The 16862-nt window shown below is 43.6% G+C and overlaps 2 protein-coding genes across 3 annotated transcripts; both read right to left on the bottom strand.

Annotated features, from left to right (window-relative positions):
- Positions 1–667: 667 nt before the first annotated feature.
- On the bottom strand, positions 668–2405 carry LOC125521053 (peroxidase P7-like). 2 transcript variants are annotated; one of them, XM_048686114.1, is made up of 4 exons: positions 2115–2405; positions 1850–2029; positions 1180–1751; positions 668–893 (listed from the first exon to the last, which is right to left on the bottom strand). In XM_048686114.1, the coding sequence occupies exons 1-3, from the start codon at positions 2319–2321 to the stop codon at positions 1200–1202; spliced, it is 939 nt and encodes a 312-aa protein (XP_048542071.1). In that variant the 5' UTR covers positions 2322–2405; the 3' UTR covers positions 668–893; positions 1180–1199. The 2 variants fall into 2 exon arrangements, with proteins under 2 accessions (XP_048542071.1, XP_048542070.1); XM_048686113.1 differs by having other exon boundaries at positions 668–1751.
- A 2126-nt stretch (positions 2406–4531) lies between these two features.
- LOC125520495 (50S ribosomal protein L1) lies at positions 4532–12883 on the bottom strand. The gene is made up of 10 exons (XM_048685443.1): positions 12239–12883; positions 9771–9857; positions 8656–8697; positions 8398–8503; positions 7855–7919; positions 7735–7779; positions 7550–7657; positions 7327–7414; positions 6369–6415; positions 4532–5129 (listed from the first exon to the last, which is right to left on the bottom strand). The coding sequence occupies exons 1-10, from the start codon at positions 12797–12799 to the stop codon at positions 5052–5054; spliced, it is 1227 nt and encodes a 408-aa protein (XP_048541400.1). The 5' UTR covers positions 12800–12883; the 3' UTR covers positions 4532–5051.
- Between the last annotated feature and the right edge of the window lie 3979 nt (positions 12884–16862).

Raw genomic sequence — 16862 nt, 5'->3', positions numbered from 1 at the left:
CGCAAGTCACAGAAAATGCCAGTTTTCCACAAAAACTTGGCGTGCGCACATAGAATATTAAAAGGTACATGTCAAATTTTTGTTCAGAATTTTTTTGACATTTTAAAATGTTTTTCCGATGGCAAGAGCATATGCTTTCATGTGCCAAAGTGAATTTATGTAGATTATGTTCTTTAAAAAAACAAGTGCTTACTATGATGGAGAAGTAAATTCTCGCATCTACCTGAAATATTAGTGAAGACACGCAATGCACGTGCACACTTACTAGTAAACCAAAGAGCACCATGACAAACCTGTAGCTTAAGGCCCTTCTCAGTGCTCCATCATGTGCTAAGCATGTCACATAAGCAAAAAAAAATGACATGGCACAACAATTAAGGAGGGGAGAGAGCATTTTGATGACCCCAGAAAGAACCAATGCCAAGCGCGTGAACCTAAGCAAACCACTTAAATGAAACAACTTGACCAATGCATGAAAGACTTTAGGTGTTAACTCATTAAATAAAACGAGCTTAGCAACAATAAGTTAAGCACCTATGCATTGGGGAGTTAAGTTGATAAGCTATTTAATGCACTTGGCACCTCATCTAAGTACATTTGCATTGGAAGAGGCCTAAGAGAAAGCAAAATACCTCTAACATTTATCAAGTGATCAATGGACAACAACTTAAATGCATGGACATAGTAATATTCAGCATGTTCATGGAGTAGCCCATTCCATTGTCCAAACATTTATCAAATGGTCAATCGGACAACCTAAACTTAAACCCTTGTACTCTCGAAAATAAAAATAAACCCTTAACATTTTTTTTGCGGGAGACCTATATAAACCCTTAACATAATAGCATTCATCATGTTCATGGAATAGCATGCTCCATTGCCCAGCCAAACATCTGTGAAAAGGATTGACAACAATAGACACATCGTTATCACTATTGCAAAATGGTGCGAGACAAACTCTAAACAATTGGGCAGCATAAATCCACATCCTAATGAGGGGATATACGTCTTCTTGAACGAGATGAGAGAATTCCCCAGAATCTTGAGAATCGGGTTCAAGATTCCGGGAGAAGTTGGGTGAAGGATCGATTCTTAAGATTCTGGGAGAATCGGCCAAAAGAACTGGGCCGAAGAACGCCATGGGTGCGCGCGGCCTCTTTTAGTAGTAGTAGTACATACCAGTCGGTTCATCGGATGAGCTAGCTGTTGACGACATGGCAGTTGGCCCTGATCTCGCCGGCGCTTCCGGTGAGCGGATGTATGTTGCCCATCTTCACCATCGCCTTGGCGAAGTCGGTCCGGAAGAGCGCGGGGTTGGCGCCGTACTGCCGCACCAGCGCGTCCTCCGACCCTCCGTCGAAGAGCGCCTGGTCGGAGTGGAACAGGCCGCGCTTCGCCAGCAGGTTCCGGTAGTAGGCGGCGTCGAACGCCGAGGGGGTCTGCACGTCGATAGGCGCCAGGTTGGCGTTGCCGGAGCTGGGGCACGTCCGCCGCCGCAGCGCCGCGAAGGACGGGTCGATGTTGGCGTCCCTGTAGATGCGGGCGTTGAAGTTCAGGCACTGCGCCAGGCCGATGGTGTGCGCGCCCGACAGCGCCGTCATCTCGGCCGGCGAGAGCCCCTGCCTGCCGAACAGGGAGATCAGCGTGGCCAAGCCGGCGGTCGGCGGCGGGAGGTTCACGTTGGCCAGAGCCCGGCTCGCCGTCGTCGAGTCGCGACGGCCGAGCGGCACTCTCCAGGTCGGCCCGCCCAGCTGCATGCCGCCAAACAGTTTCATCAGGACGAGCGACAGTGCGCACTAGCTAGAAGAAGAAGCAGCTCCCGATCGAGCCGGTGAAGTTTTGCACGCACCAGGAACGTCCCGTCGCGCGCGGTGAGCGCGAGGATGTCGGCGCAGGAGACGACGCCGGGGCACGCGGCCTCCACGCTGGCCTTGATGGCGTCGATGACACCGAAGCCACGGATGGACCCATTGTTCGGTGCGGCTTGCTTCTCGCCGCCGGCGTCGAGAAGAACCGAGCCGTCACAGCCCTGCAGTACATGCATGTCAGAATTATCATGCGAACTCAAGTATAGACTGTGTAGTCAAGTACTGAGACGAGTCATCAGTCATCACCTGGACGAAGCAGTCGTGGAAGAAGAGCCTGAGAAGCGAGGCGCCGACCCGGCGCTCGTTGCGGATGGCCTTGTTCATCCCCGCCCGCACGATGGCCTCCAGGTTGGGGCAGGAGGCGGAGTAGAAGGTCGTCGAGAGCTGCGCGTGGGCGGCGCAGGAGAGGAGCCAGACGGCGAGCAGGCGGTGCAGAAAGGTAGGAGCGGCCATGGCGGCGATCAGGTTAATTGGATTAGAGATGCCTAGCTCGCAGTGAAGCTGCTCTGACAGTGTGGTGTTATTGATCACTGGCTTCGGACAAGCTCGCCTATTTATAGCTCTTCCAAGCAGCGGTGCATGCATGATTATTTGTGACTGCGGTGCGACGGCATCCGGATGGTAGGAACTGGGACAAACACTCAAACAGCATCTCCAACAGATTCCAAAAATTCCATGCAAAAAAAAACAGATTCCAAAAATAAATAAATAAATAAATAATCATCGCTGGGCCGAAGATATTGCAGAAGAGATATACCCTCCGTCCCATAATATAAGAACGTTTTTGGCACTACACTAGAGTAAAAAATGTTCTTATATTATGGGACAGAGGTAGTACAACATAATGAACATGATCAGCTAGTCAATTTGTGGACTGTACTAAATTTTCTCAACCTTGACGATTCTTGGCCAGATGTTTTCGAGTGGAGATGGTCCATGGGAGCCTACTCGGCTAGTTCGGTGTACAAGTTGTTGTGTCAAGGCTTGGTTAGATTACTTGGAGCTTCAGCCATCTGGAGGTGTTGGGCTTTGTTGAAGTGCGAGATCTTCGTCGGGCTTGCACTCCAGTGCAGGTTGTGGACGGCAGATCGGCGCACGAGACAGGCCTGCAAGATGATACTTCAGCTTGCTATCTTTGTTTGCAGGAAGAGGACACGGTGGCATCGCTGCTTTGCTTGTGGGAGACGAAAGATTTTGATTCAATGGTCGTTTTGGTATGAAACTTGTGGAAGCAGCACAATGCTAGAGTTTTTAGGAATAGAGAGCAACAACATTCTGTGAGGGAGCTTGTTCTAGCGATATTGGAGGCGTTGAGCATTATGGAGAAGTGGCGGCGCGGTGTGTTTAGAGGATTTTATGAGAGTATAAATTTGGTAGAGCAGGTGTGAATGTGGTAGTTTTCCCAATGCATTGTTCACCTTATTTCAGGGTCTTGTAATTATATTTCTCTCTTCTATAAAAAAATAGGACACATTATTAGCGTACTCTCGAAAAGAAGAACACAAGGCTCGGGGGAAATCACAAGCAATGTGGTAGCGGTCATCAATAGGTTGGATCATTCCGATCTACGCTTCTCTTCATCGACGGCGGTTGTTATTCTGGTACACTGGTCTTATGGGGCATTAACACGTCGACTTTTCGACTGTCTACTACAATAAGGTTCGCCCTGCTCCGATGAGGGAGAGGCGAAGACAACGGCGCGCATTTGGCTCGCTCTGGTGCTAGTAGTCGTCACTAGGTGATCTACGGACCTAGATGGATTTTTTACTTCTGGTGTTCTTTGTACTATCTTAACAGTTGATAAATAAATCGAAGTTATCCTCAAAAAATAAAAGATGGCCGCTGCTACTCCAGAAGACATGTCAGCGTTCTTCATTGCCTTCACAGCCTCTATGTTAACAGAATCGACCAGAAGTTTGCTGCAACTTAGAGACTGAGCCAATCGCACAACAAATTTCAATGCCACTGCATCTGTAGATAGTGCATCAACGCACATGTTGATCTTCCGGTTACCTCCCCCTATAAGGCCTTATTTGGTTTGAAGGAATTTCATAGGTATTTTTCATTCAAACAAATTTCATGAATGTTTCGTAAGGAATCATGCGTACTATTTTTCAAATAGAAAATCTAGCATCCACTTCAACTTCTTATTACAATTTGTTTGTTTTTAATGTGGCATCAACCACTTCATACTAATCCTATATGATTCAAGTGGGCATGCCACTCCAATCCTCTGTTTTTTTGTTCTCACATTCTGAGAATCCAGCGAATCAAAGAGGGCCTAGAGGTTTGCGATAAATCTCACAAGACAGCTTAGCGGCACCCTGTAGTGTTCATCTAATTGAAGGCATCTTTGCACCATAAGTTTGATTACGTATTTCCTTCTTGGAGACATCATTTCAGAGCAAGCAGCTCAGAAATGCATGAATATGTCTTACTTTTTTCTTGAGGGGTTGCACGGACAGCGCTACACAAGCCGAAATGCATGCCTTTCAACCACAGTTCCATGTTTTGTCAGTAGCCTATACTGATGTTGGCCCATTAAGCAACCAGACGTACATGTCGCCGTCGGCTTTGAAAAGTCCCCCAGCAAGCAGCAGGAAACAAAGGAGGTCAAAATCTGTTAGACGGCGGCCACATATTTTGCATTCGAACAGAGCAGAGACAACGCAGAACATTTTTATTTTCCCAGGTGCACAAGCTGGAAGAGATGGCGACCTCGAACTGCATCACACCAGCTGCAATCAACATTCTAACTAAACTAACATAAGCACAACAAAAACTGGTTACTTCCTAGTAGTCCCTGATCACTCAGATGCCAACTACTAGAATCTTCTCTAGTTATGCCCAAGAGAGAAAAAAAAATGTTCTCTAGTAATGAACTCAAGGTTACATTGTGATTGCACACAACAAACTGGTGAGCACCAAGGAGTATGACATGAGTGGGCCAGCAAAAGAAACCACGTAATTTGTGTGACCGTGCGGAAATTTAACAAGATAAGGTTTGCTGCAAGTTTTTGACCACAAAAGTATCATCTGGGCGTGTCAGAACAGCAACCCATCCAACTGCTCAGCCTGGTTATCACACGCCATGCTCCGCTGTGATAGGCCAGCCATTTGAAAGGAACCAGTTGCAAGTACCCCCAAAATAAAATGGTTCGTTCAGATTTGATTTATACTGACTTAGCTCACATGCGCCCTGCTATAGTCATCAGCAGCTGCCGATAGCGATGGTATAGTAACAGGAAATCCAGGTCCCATCTGCAAGAAAGTTCCTCCGATAAGAGACATAAAAGATAAGAGCAATCCGAGGAGATGCTGCCCGCCGTCAAATCCCAGGGCTCAACCCTGGACAGGCGGTGGAAACTACCAAACTGGAGTACAGTATGTGAAAATGAAAGATGGAAGAAGTTGGGACAATGCTCGTAAGGGTTACACTTGAACATGTTTAGGTGCAATATCACAAGCAACCTTACTTTCAGTTTACCCCACTAACAATGACAGAACCACTAGCAATCATTGCAACTCTTCATAGTACTAACATACTGGTCAAGCTGTACAGACACAGTATAGGTGTACCATTTCACAAGACCTCTCATGGGACAATACAAACCAATAAAGCCAGAATCATGTCAGACAACTAAAATACCATCAGGGTCAACTTGATGCAAACCATTAGCAAAGTTACAAAGTACTCCCTTCGTCCCAAAATAAGTGTCTCAACTTTGTACTAACTTTAGTACTCTGCAAAATTGTACTAAGGTTAAGACACTTATTTTGGGACGGAGGGAGTACCTAGCAGTAATTTCACCTTTCTCTGTACATAGGGTCAACTTAGAGAGAGGAAGGATCCATGCTCTGAAGATAATAGTGCACTTGCTAGGGCTGCGAGTCCAGTAGAAGCTTACTGTTTCTAGCACATTGCTCCATAACTTGCACAAAAGTACTCTCTCCAATTCATATTAATTGCCGTTCATTTAGTATAAAGTTGTATTAAATCAGAAAAAATTAATATGGATCAGAGGGAGTGGCATAATCGACAAATACGCACTACTAATACTACCTACTTTCAAGAGAACAGAAAGAGTTTTGCAGAAGAAAGCGTACATAATTTCAAATTTGTTTGGCACATGCACAAATTAGTGATAATGCCTGCGGGACAACTAGTACCAAAATGTCTGGGACTCGGTTTTTTCCTCTTTTTTTTCTTTTCAGTTCTGTTGGTCTTTCAGATTATGAAGCCATGTGCCCTTTTTCAGTCTTCTGTAGCCTTCCATATCTTATTTTGTAGAGTATTTATTATTGTTACTCAAATGCAAATTCAGTAGAGTCCTCCCATAATGTTGTCATAAAAAGGAATATAACATATAAGGTCGTAAGAAGATGAAAACCGAAAAGGTCTTTAACATGTTATTAATTTTGGGTGAAATATTATTGTGACATCCCTAGAAAGTGAAACCAATGATACATCAGATACAAGTGGAAGAGAAAAGAGCTTACTGTGCTACTCAGTGTGAACTTCTTCACGTATCCAACATATTTCGAAGCTGAAAGAAAGTCAGTGTTAGCAGCCTGGATTTAATACCATCATCACAATAATCAGAGAAACAACATGTAAATATCGAAACGTGCATGGAGAAATATTAATATCTAAGAATGAGCTATTGGGTAATTCGCCATCTGAATTAGGTACTCAAATTGATTTCTTAAACTGGGCACTGGCGTTTCATGTCAAGTGTCCAAAGTATTGAAACTGACAGAGAAAGGTCAAAAAAAAAAACAGTCAGACTCAGAGTTCACGCACGGACACGAATTTTGGAACATGGTTCCAAGCGCACCCGTTATAAACAGTAAAATAAGAAAAATACTAGAAAAAACAAAAAAATATGAATATTTTTTGTATCATACATGGCAGAGTGGTCTACTCGCATATGAAGTTTCACAAAAAAAAAATCTGTGGTATATTCTAGGCAAAAAAGACAAAATCGGTGCTATAAAAAAGACACTGTTTGAAGTAATTTGGAGAACCGAAATTCTTTTCTTCGCTAAGAATGCCGTGGGTGTCATTTCTGAGTGCATGTGAGTAGACCAGTCGACCAAGTATGATACCCCAAAATTTTAGAATTATTTGATTCTTTTGGCTATTTTCTATATTCTTTTTTGTAATGGGTGCTCGTGCACCCATGTTCACCTTTGTACTTTCATAATATATACCACAATATAAAATAGCTTGGAGTTCATAAATTTGTACTCCCTCCGTCCGAAAATACTTGTCATCAAAATGGATAAAAAAGGATGTATCTAGAACTAAAATACGTCTAGATGCATCCCATTTTATTCATTTTGGTGACAAGTATTTCCGGACGGAGGGAGTAATTGAGTAATATTCACTAATAAGGTGCAATGTTGATACAAAATATTGGTATAAGCATGTTAGCAGCACCAGCCACTCACTTACTTTTCTTTAAGCCCACCGGCTTAGCAAGTAAAAGTGCATTTACGAAAGCACCAATATTTTCACGTAAACTCTCCTCAGAAAAATTGATCTGCAAAAAACAACACAAACTATAATGAGGAACGACACAGAATTGCAAAGTAAGGAGTTGCTTGACTATGTACATAATTATATTGATAAATTCACTAGGCATATGAGTATTAATATTGATGGCCATGTCCCATACCTTTCCAAGGCCAACATGCACTATGGCAGTTTTATCTATCTTGAAATCAACACGGCCTGATTTTGCCGCTTTGACAGCACCAGAAACATCATTTGTCACAGACCCTAACTATAAGATTCAAAGTGTCAAGAAAGGCAGAAACTTCAGTGTGATTCCGAAATAAAATGAAAAGGGAAGATGCCTACCTTAGGATTTGGCATCAAACCACGCGGACCCAATATTCTAGCGACCTGGAGAATCAGTCAGGTTGTTAATAATATGTCAAACAAGAAATAACATAGGTGTCCAAAAGCCCACACTGATACCTTTGAAAGCCGAGGCATGAACATTGGGGTTGCTATGCACTTGTCGAAACTTAGTTTGCCTCCTCCTAATATGTATAATCATAGGTGGAAAAAAGGAATTCCAATCAACAAGAATGTCAAACATCGTAGATGAAACTAAGGAAAACATAGGATGGGGTACTAGGGAGTGTGAGCAGGTAGCGATTGGTGATATTCCAAGGAAAATAAGTTCCAAAAACCATAACATACTAAGGCCTCCTTTGGTTCATAGGATAGGAATATTATAGGAATAGGAACTTCATAGGAAGTGAGATGACATGCATCTCAATTCCTATAAAAAAAGAGATGCCATTTGATGCATAGGATAGGAATTTTTCCATTGAGTCTAGGCTAATGTTTTTTTTCCTTTGAAATGTGAAGGATTTGACCCTATCCAACATAGGATTAGGAATCCATTCCTACAAACCAAAGGATTTCATAGGAATTTTTCCTTTGAAAATCCTATCCTATGAAATTCCTACAAGATTCCTACAAACCAAAGGAGGCCTAAAGGAAATAAAGTACCTTTGCGTATCTCCTCAATCAGCTCGTCGCCACCAACAACATCTGCTCCAGCTGCTCTAGCTTCCTCTGCTGCAGGCCCTTCCGCAAATACTGCTACCCTAACAGTCTTATAAAGAGAAGGACCTCAGCATGAAGTACTCATAGAAGACAAAGGCACCATTTGGGATGCAATAACTCTTTTTATTGTTCCTTACAAAACAGAGATGGTGTATACCCAATGCCTGTAAAATAGGCTGTGAACAATATTTAGAAAGGTACCTTGCCAGTGCCATGCGGCAAAGTTATGGCGCCACGGACCATCTGTATGCCAGGGAAAGTTTTGGTCAGTGTCAGAAGATAATTTTCCATTAATCTAACGTTCACAAGCAGATTGAAAAAAATTAAAAATTCATTAGGCAACTTGGCTATTCAATTGGAGAAGCATTAGTTAATCATCATTTATTAGCATGCACAAAACCTCTGGACAACATTTCTTCTTTATTTGAATGTGTTAGATAGGTCTCAACAGGTATAGAGACAAGACTTCAGCAGCATCCCTGTTAAATCACATAGCTTCTACACTGGTTTCAACACATTGGGGAACTTTGGCTTTGTGGCAAATACAATGTCATACACTAATATCAGTTGGGCTTTTTTACAAGAATCGACAAATTAACCCAATCAGTTAGCTTCTTGCATCTGTGTTTTTGTTGTCATAACTGGTTGATCCAGTCATAAAACCCTAGATCATGCCTCGTACAGGGAGGTGCTAGCCACATGAAGGAAAAAGGGAGCAAAAGTGCTGGAACATTGTGCATGCTGAATCACGCAGCACGCAGGCTGTGCTGTTTGTGCGTGGAACCAGAAGATATGCGATTGCATGTGCTTCAAAACCATGTGTATAAAATTGCATAAGTGTGTCAATTAGGTTTATCCGGTAATTGCAAGAAAATGGCGTACAAGGCACTGGAATTGCTAACCTTGCCAAATGACTTGGCTCAGTAACATGACACCTAGGTGACCGTTTTTTTAAAGACACTAAGTTGACAGTCAAATCAAACTTCAACAAGTAAGCAAGTAATAAAAGATCAACAAAACAAATGCTCTGTGGGATTGATACAGAAATCAAATACTCGATGCTTATGCCACGAGAACCACAGCTTCAGCCATTACCAGTGGCTTGAGCAAATGAGCTACTGTGAAAAACCAGGAAAGATCACATACACTCAAGTGAAACCAGAGTAAACAGGTCTTGGCAGTGCAGCAGCAAATGCAGCTGGCAATAAGTGATTCAGTAACATGGCAGGTTAAATTTCCATAGAGTAGCAATAGTGAGAAAATATGACAGGATAAAAGGTGTGCTTCAAGGTACTTTTTAAAGAAGCGAAGCAGACCTGGTCACCACGACGTGGATCAACACCTAACATCACATGAGCTTCCACTGTTTCGGTAAAATTCCGCTTCTTCTCATTTGCACTGGTCTGGAAGGAAACAGAACAAAGTAAGACCATTTGATTATTATTTTCTTGACTAAACAATTAGATTATCAAGTTTTGTGGAACATAAAATGTGTGAAACATAAAGCATTTCTACATTTTTCCACACTTGACAGCTTACAAGTCATCTTATATGTCCCATGAGAATTGAACACTGAACAAAGGTCTTGAATGTCTAGAGAGAAAGCTAATGTAGTGCCATAACACCATTCACAGCTACTTTTTTTTCTCCAGCATCACGGTGAGGTTTATGTTTTATGAACCTACAAAACTTAAGTTAAACCCCAATCGCATGCGGAGCTAGGAAAAACACATATTTAGTACGATTAAGATTTTCATAATTCACCGCTAAAATGCGATAGGGTTTGATTTTCAAGTTGTTAATAGAACATCACCATGCCCACTTCTATTTTTCATAGAATTATTTGATACCTCTTACACATGGTTTCCAGAGAGTTATTGCCAGGAGGGTAGTTTCCCAATGGACATTTTCCCAAACATCCTCCACAAAATAATCTCAGAAGTAACCACAGTGTCAGTACTCTTACAACCTACAAGCGTACTCTTCTGAAAAATACACTATCCTCTCTTCAAGTATATTTTTTATAGCTACTACACGTATACTACAGAATTCTGTCACCAATCACTGGCAGAAAAAATAAGCTTTCTTAGTAATGTTAGAGATCTTGCTTCATAGGGGTGTTGCAAGACCTAAACTGACAACTAATTGCAACTTATCATGTTAGAATCAATAATCTATTACCTAGCCGCTTGAGCAAGGACACGTTGAGGCTTTTCATCACAGAAACAATTCACCATGAATAGTTCGATCTAACAAAAAATATTGTCGAACGCGTGAACTTGGGTAGTTGACAGTTTTAGCTCAAAAAATCCTACAAGACTGAAAATGCTCCAAAGATCCTGTGTTCAAAGTGCCCCAGGTCGTTTGTGGTAGTTCAGCAGTGATACAAGTGTATAACACATGAACTTTAGTATATTCATTTAGGTTTCACTATAACAGAACAACATAACGTCATGTGTAGCATCTCAAATCTCAAATGCAAACCACATGCCTAGAGCGAAATTGTGGTGAATACTGGACAGTAACAGTAGCTTGCATAACATATTAACATGTAATGTGCTGTGAACTCTGACATGTGAAGGCATTATCAGAGAGGGGGACACTTGGCCAGCAAGCAGAAACGAAAATGGAGCCAGCAATGGCGCTGGATCAGGACTAAGAAGAACAGAGGAAGCAGAGAGTAAGACTCAGAGATCAGGCCCTGCCGGTCTCTGCCACAGCTGAAGTAGTGCAAAGAGAAAGATAACAAGGCAAGGGAGGCTTTGTCACCATTTAGTGGTTAACTAAGGGTTCAGTAAGATGGTACAGTACTAGTCTAGATCAGTCAGTTCCAGGTCTTCTGCTAGGGTATAAGTTGGCATCATTTTGGTTCAATCAACAAGAAAATCTATCTTCCGCTATGTTATAGTTAACCTAATCTAGTGATCTGTTTTTCCTACCAGTGCCATTAACATCTTGCGCCCATCACGACGCCTATGAACTCTCCCTACAATCTAAGGGCAAAAACAAGAATGCAATGAATGTTTATATCATCTACATACAAAGATCATATGCCAGTTTGAGAATGCTCAACTTGTTTTAAAGTTGTTGTGGAGAAACTAGAGTCTTGTTTGCATACAGGGTGTTGATGTTAACTAATATGGCAAAATGAAACAGAGTTCGATATTTCTTCTTTCTGTTAGCAGAACAAGATTTTAAACTACGTTTCTGTTGATTATAGCAACATCAGTTAGCCAAACAGGGTAATAAGTCAAATAAAACAGAATTGTTATAACCAACCACAATGCCAAAGGTAGCATAAACAAAATGGATTTGCTAATTCTCATCTACTCCCTCCGTTCCATAATAGGAGCATTAACAAAGTCTCATCTAACGCCTACACTATTTGATTAACCAACCACTAGGAGTTACATGAGACATAGTTATGTCCCATCTAGATGAGAGCTAGATACACCCTAAACAAAATAGGAGCATTCTTCCTAGTATGCTAGAATCCACTGTCACAGCAAAAAAAAAACATACATCAATTTCAGCTTAATCCCATCCTAAAATTTGTAGTCGCATTCCAATTAAACTGTGGCTATTTCATCAACACTCCTTCCCATTGACTAAGCAAACAAAGTCATGGTACTACTTCAAGTGAGGTACTCTTCTCTTGTGGAAATCTTAGTGCTATGAAACCATGTCCAAATTACACAAAGCTATGATCCCCAATCGCAACATAACGAGGTTTTTTTATTTGTGAGTTAGAACTGCGATGAACCGAATCACGAGAAGTGCAGACCTTGATTTCGCGGAGTGCGTCGACGAGATCAATGGCGACCTTCTGCGGCCGCTTCGCAACGGGTATCAGCGATGGGTACGGCACCGTCTCCTCCTCCACCGGCACGCCGAAGACGGACCTCCTCGCCCGCTCAGCATTCTTCTCAATCCGCTCCGCCTCGCCGCGCAGATCCTGCTCATTCACCCCCTGTCCGGCCCCTTCTTCCGCTGGCCGGTCTTCCGGAAGCGGCGCAACCCTGCTCGGGTACGACACCGGCGCGATCGCGGGCCCCGCGTCCTTGACGAACCGCACCTCTTGCCGCGTAAACTGCCGCGGCGGATTCGGCGGCTGCTGCTCAAATCTCCTGGTCGGCTGGTCCTGCCAATCGGGGCCAGCGCTCGGCGCATCCGGCCGGGGGGCCTCCTCGGGTGGGGGCTGCGGCTTCGGGGCGTAGGAGACGGGCTTGATGGTCGGCGGTGGGGGGTCGCCGGAGTTGGAGGTGGTGAAGCGGAAGAGCGGGAGGAGGCGATGGGGATGCGGGTGGCAGCGCGAGTGGGAAAGGAGGAGGCGGAGGTGAGCCATGGTGAGGGCGTGGCGGCGGCCGGCGGCGAGGGCTGCGGCGTGGGGTTTAAGTGAGGACGCGATGGGAGATGGACTGAAATGGGAGGGTTTCCTCTCTCATGGGCACTGGACTGGGCTCGATCCGGTGCACACTGCTATAGCACGAGCCGGCCCAACTAGGACATTTTGGTATAGACCCAATTGTGAAGGATTCTCGAAAAAAAAACGCGGACCAGGGACCACTATTTTCCCCCTTTTTTCCTTTTATTTTTTATTTATTTTCGTTGAAATTTGGGAATGGTTTTGAAAATCCGGGATCACTTTTTGAAATTCATAACGTTTTTACAAACATGATCATTTTTTTAATTCGGGAACAGTATTTGAAATTCAATAAAAAATGAATTTGTCAACATTTTTTGAATCGAGGATCTTTTTTGGAATTCACAAACATTTTTTTGAATGGATGAACAATTTTTCTAGATGCATGAACATTTCTCGATTTTTTTAATGGACAAACATTTCTTGAATTAAAAAAAATGAAATTCGCAAACATTTTTTGAATTCATGAACTTTTTGGGAAGTTTGAACATTTTTAAAGAAAATCAGGAACAATTTTTAAATTAAGAACATTTTTTAAATCCCAAATATGTTTTTTCTGATTTGAGAGTCATGAACTGTTATGAAGACGGAATAAGGTTCTCCCCGCCTAACCCCTATTCTGGTGGTGTTTCTAGCATCGTCGGAAGGCGAGTGGAGGTTTGTCACCGGCAGATCTCGTAGGATTTGGTCGGAATTTTTCTTCAGTGGATCCACATGGATCATGTCTTCGTTCATCTATATTCGTGTGTTTTACAGGTTGGATTCTTTCGATCTACACTTCTCTTCATTGGTGACGGTTGTTGTTCTGGTGCGTTGGTCCTAAAGGGTCTTAGCACGACGACTTCCCTATTGTCTGCTACAACAAGATTTTCCCAGCTTTGATGAGGGAGGGGCGAAGACGGTGGCTCGCCTTCGGCTCGCTCTAGTGCTTGTAGTCATCACTATGTGGTCTATGGCCCTAGATGTTTTCGTTTACTTTTGATGTTCTTTATACTACTTTGATAGTTGATGAATGGATTGAAAGTTTTCTCGCACAAAAAAGAAATATAAAGGAAACAAAAAGTAAAAATGAAAGAAGAAAAACAAATAAAAAAGGAGTGCCCTGTCCACACATGGGAAGCGCGAAATGCGCGCGTGGGCACAAGGGGGTGTGCGATTGGTGGCTATATGCCGACCTACGCGACTAATAGACGTTTTTCTAAAAACCTGTTTTCTATATAAGTATGAGATTGAGATCAACGTCTCCATCCTGCGGTGACAAGCAGACTGTCGCTACGTTCCTCGTTTGCTTCACAACCATCATCGTCGTCCCGTCCTCCAGTTCTGCCTTGTACATCGTCACCTGCGTCGTGACCTCGTCGGCATGGCGTCTTGTTCCCGTCGTTCGGCTTGGGCACCGGCGAACAAAGCGATGATGGGCACAATGAGAGAGAGCGGCAGGAGCGCCCCAATAGTCATGGCTATCTCGCCTGAGTCGTCGACTCGTTGGCATGGCCGGAGCCAGTACTTGAGCAGCGCCGCCACGGGAAGCTTGGCAGTCCTTATTCTGGGGGTGGATGTGGTGGCCAAGAAAGTCAGACCAGGGCGTTGGGCCGAGTCTTTGAGTTGAGCGGCGAGGGGCAGGCTCGCTGCTGCTGCCATGTTGTTGTGTGATGCAAAGATTGCATCGAGCTGCCAGGATGCGAGCCGGAACACCTCATCTGTACGGATTGTTTTTCACAAGAAACAAAAAACTGCACGATCGTGTTTATCCCATCCAAACAAGGATTTAGATATGCTTATCTCAACAGAAAAACCAACTAAAACTGGTTTTCCTAAAAATCCTCCAAAAACCAGTTTTCTAAAATCTCATCTGTAGTTCTTTCTATCCGAACAACCACCTAATGTCTGAGTTGATAGTCTCGCCTCACTCTCACCTCATCCCACCAGTCCTATTCTTCGCCCACCTCATCCCACCTGTCCTATTTTTCGCCCACCTCATCCCACAGCATTGGGCCGGCCCATTAACGTGTACATGAACGCAATCCTCGCATCGCCTGCCCTCCTAGCGATCCTCCCGACGTCTTCGCGCCGCCTTCCTCGTCTCCCCAGGCGCCCTCCTCGCGATCCTCCCGTCGTGTCCTCGCACCACAGCCTCTTCTCCCTGATTTCCTCTGTGACCCAGGCGCTGGGCGACCCCGGCGACTCCTCCGTACTCCGGCCGCGAGGTCGCATCAGACGCCGGCTGCTCCTCCGCGGCCTCACGCCCTGCCGGCGACGAGGACACAGATTGAGAAAGATCCCTTGGAAGACAGGTTTGGACCAGCCCGTGATCCCCTGATTTTTCTCTTGCTACAGGCCGATCTATCCAGATGAGTAGACAAGAATATCCAGGTGAATACACAAGAACGTGAATGTATGCACAGATTACAAACGCATGCACAGATTACACTGATTACAAAACAAATCCATTACCAATGCATGCACAGATTACAAATGCTCCAGGAACTGATGCTCCACCAACTGATGATTGAGCCCTTGTTTCTAAGCTATCCCTATTCCTAGGAGTAGAGATTACAAATGCATAAAATGGAGCCACATATTACAAATGCTCCAGCAACTGATCCTCCAGCAACTGATGCATCGATGAAGCCCTTGTTTCTTAGCTCTCACTATCCCGAGGAGTACTCCCTGCTCGAGCGATTTGTCAGCCCAGCGCTCGCTAAAGTTGTGATGCACCAATGAGTTCTGCATACATATTTTGTTATATTTTGCTAAATGAAAAATGCTCCACGAACATTTGGTGCTAACAAGCTTATACATGTAAGTTTGACATGGTTAGGAATGATAGTCTACCTAGATTATACCGCAGTGTATGTGCTCCAACATCAATTTGTCTTGGCCATTTTGGTTCAGGAACTTGGTACCAACCAGAGAGAAATGTCCAGGGCATCTCCAGTACAAATCATCTCCACTTGTTTGAATGTATAAAACAGTTTAACTTCTTTCAGGTATAAATGGGAAGTGCAAGTAGTAAGAGAAACAAACAGGGTGAGGCGAAAAGCGTGCCTCAACAATCTCTGCATGTGCAGATAGATAGACAAAGCAGTGCAGGTGCATGTACATATTTCATGTTTGTAGTCAATGGCGGATTAACAAAATATGTTATAATTTGTATATCTTCGTATGCTACAGAGGACATGGACGCGACAAGCCTCACCAGAACCGCTCTTCGTGATGACACAGGGTCTCCAGGTACATGGTCTTATGTTGATCCATGTCATAACTATCTAATGTACATGTGATCAAGCATTCGTATTTTCTTCTAAAAGCATCACAGATGGACATCCCAGCCTTATTCGTGACAAATCTAACTTTGACATACTTTCCCAAAACCTTACTGGAATGTTCAAGTGTATTATATGTGTCTTACGATTCTTGAAATTAATCAAGTCCTTTTCATGGAAACACACAGGCAACCACAAAGGAACAAAGGAACCTCACTTAGGAAATTTCCTTGAAACCCACCCACACCCTGAAGTTCATGTCTCGGAAGTTGACCATCTTGACGCGATTAGTGGAGGTATGGCTACACCTCAATTAAAAATACAACTTGTGTATGTTTGAATGGCGTCCAAGCTTGCTTTGTTTTGCTTCCATTCTTTCTTTCATCAAGTATGTGTATTTTCTACCAAACAGTGCTCGCAACAAGTGGCAAATCAGGACCTAACAATGTAAATTCAAGAAGCATCACAACCACAGTGGGGAATGCAACCAATTTGCAACGACCCCCTCTTGGTGATATCTCTAACGTTGGCATTCATTCCAAATGTGGCTCAGGTATGTTACTCCGTATCATATGTGTCGGGCAATTCACCACCTTATCATGTGTGTGCTTGCCTTGTTTTGGTTCTGTTTTTAATCTGATCAAACATGTGTATTTTCTTCCAAGCAGTGGTCTCAGGAAGCACCAAATCAAGAGGATCTTGCAATGTAAATCCAAAAG

The sequence above is a fragment of the Triticum urartu genome, chromosome 7 (genome assembly GCF_003073215.2).
Source record: "Triticum urartu cultivar G1812 chromosome 7, Tu2.1, whole genome shotgun sequence".
Classification (NCBI taxonomy): Eukaryota; Viridiplantae; Streptophyta; class Magnoliopsida; order Poales; family Poaceae; genus Triticum; species Triticum urartu.
The sequence above is the reverse complement of the archived record's forward strand: the minus strand, read 5'-3'. Positions and strand labels throughout refer to the sequence as shown.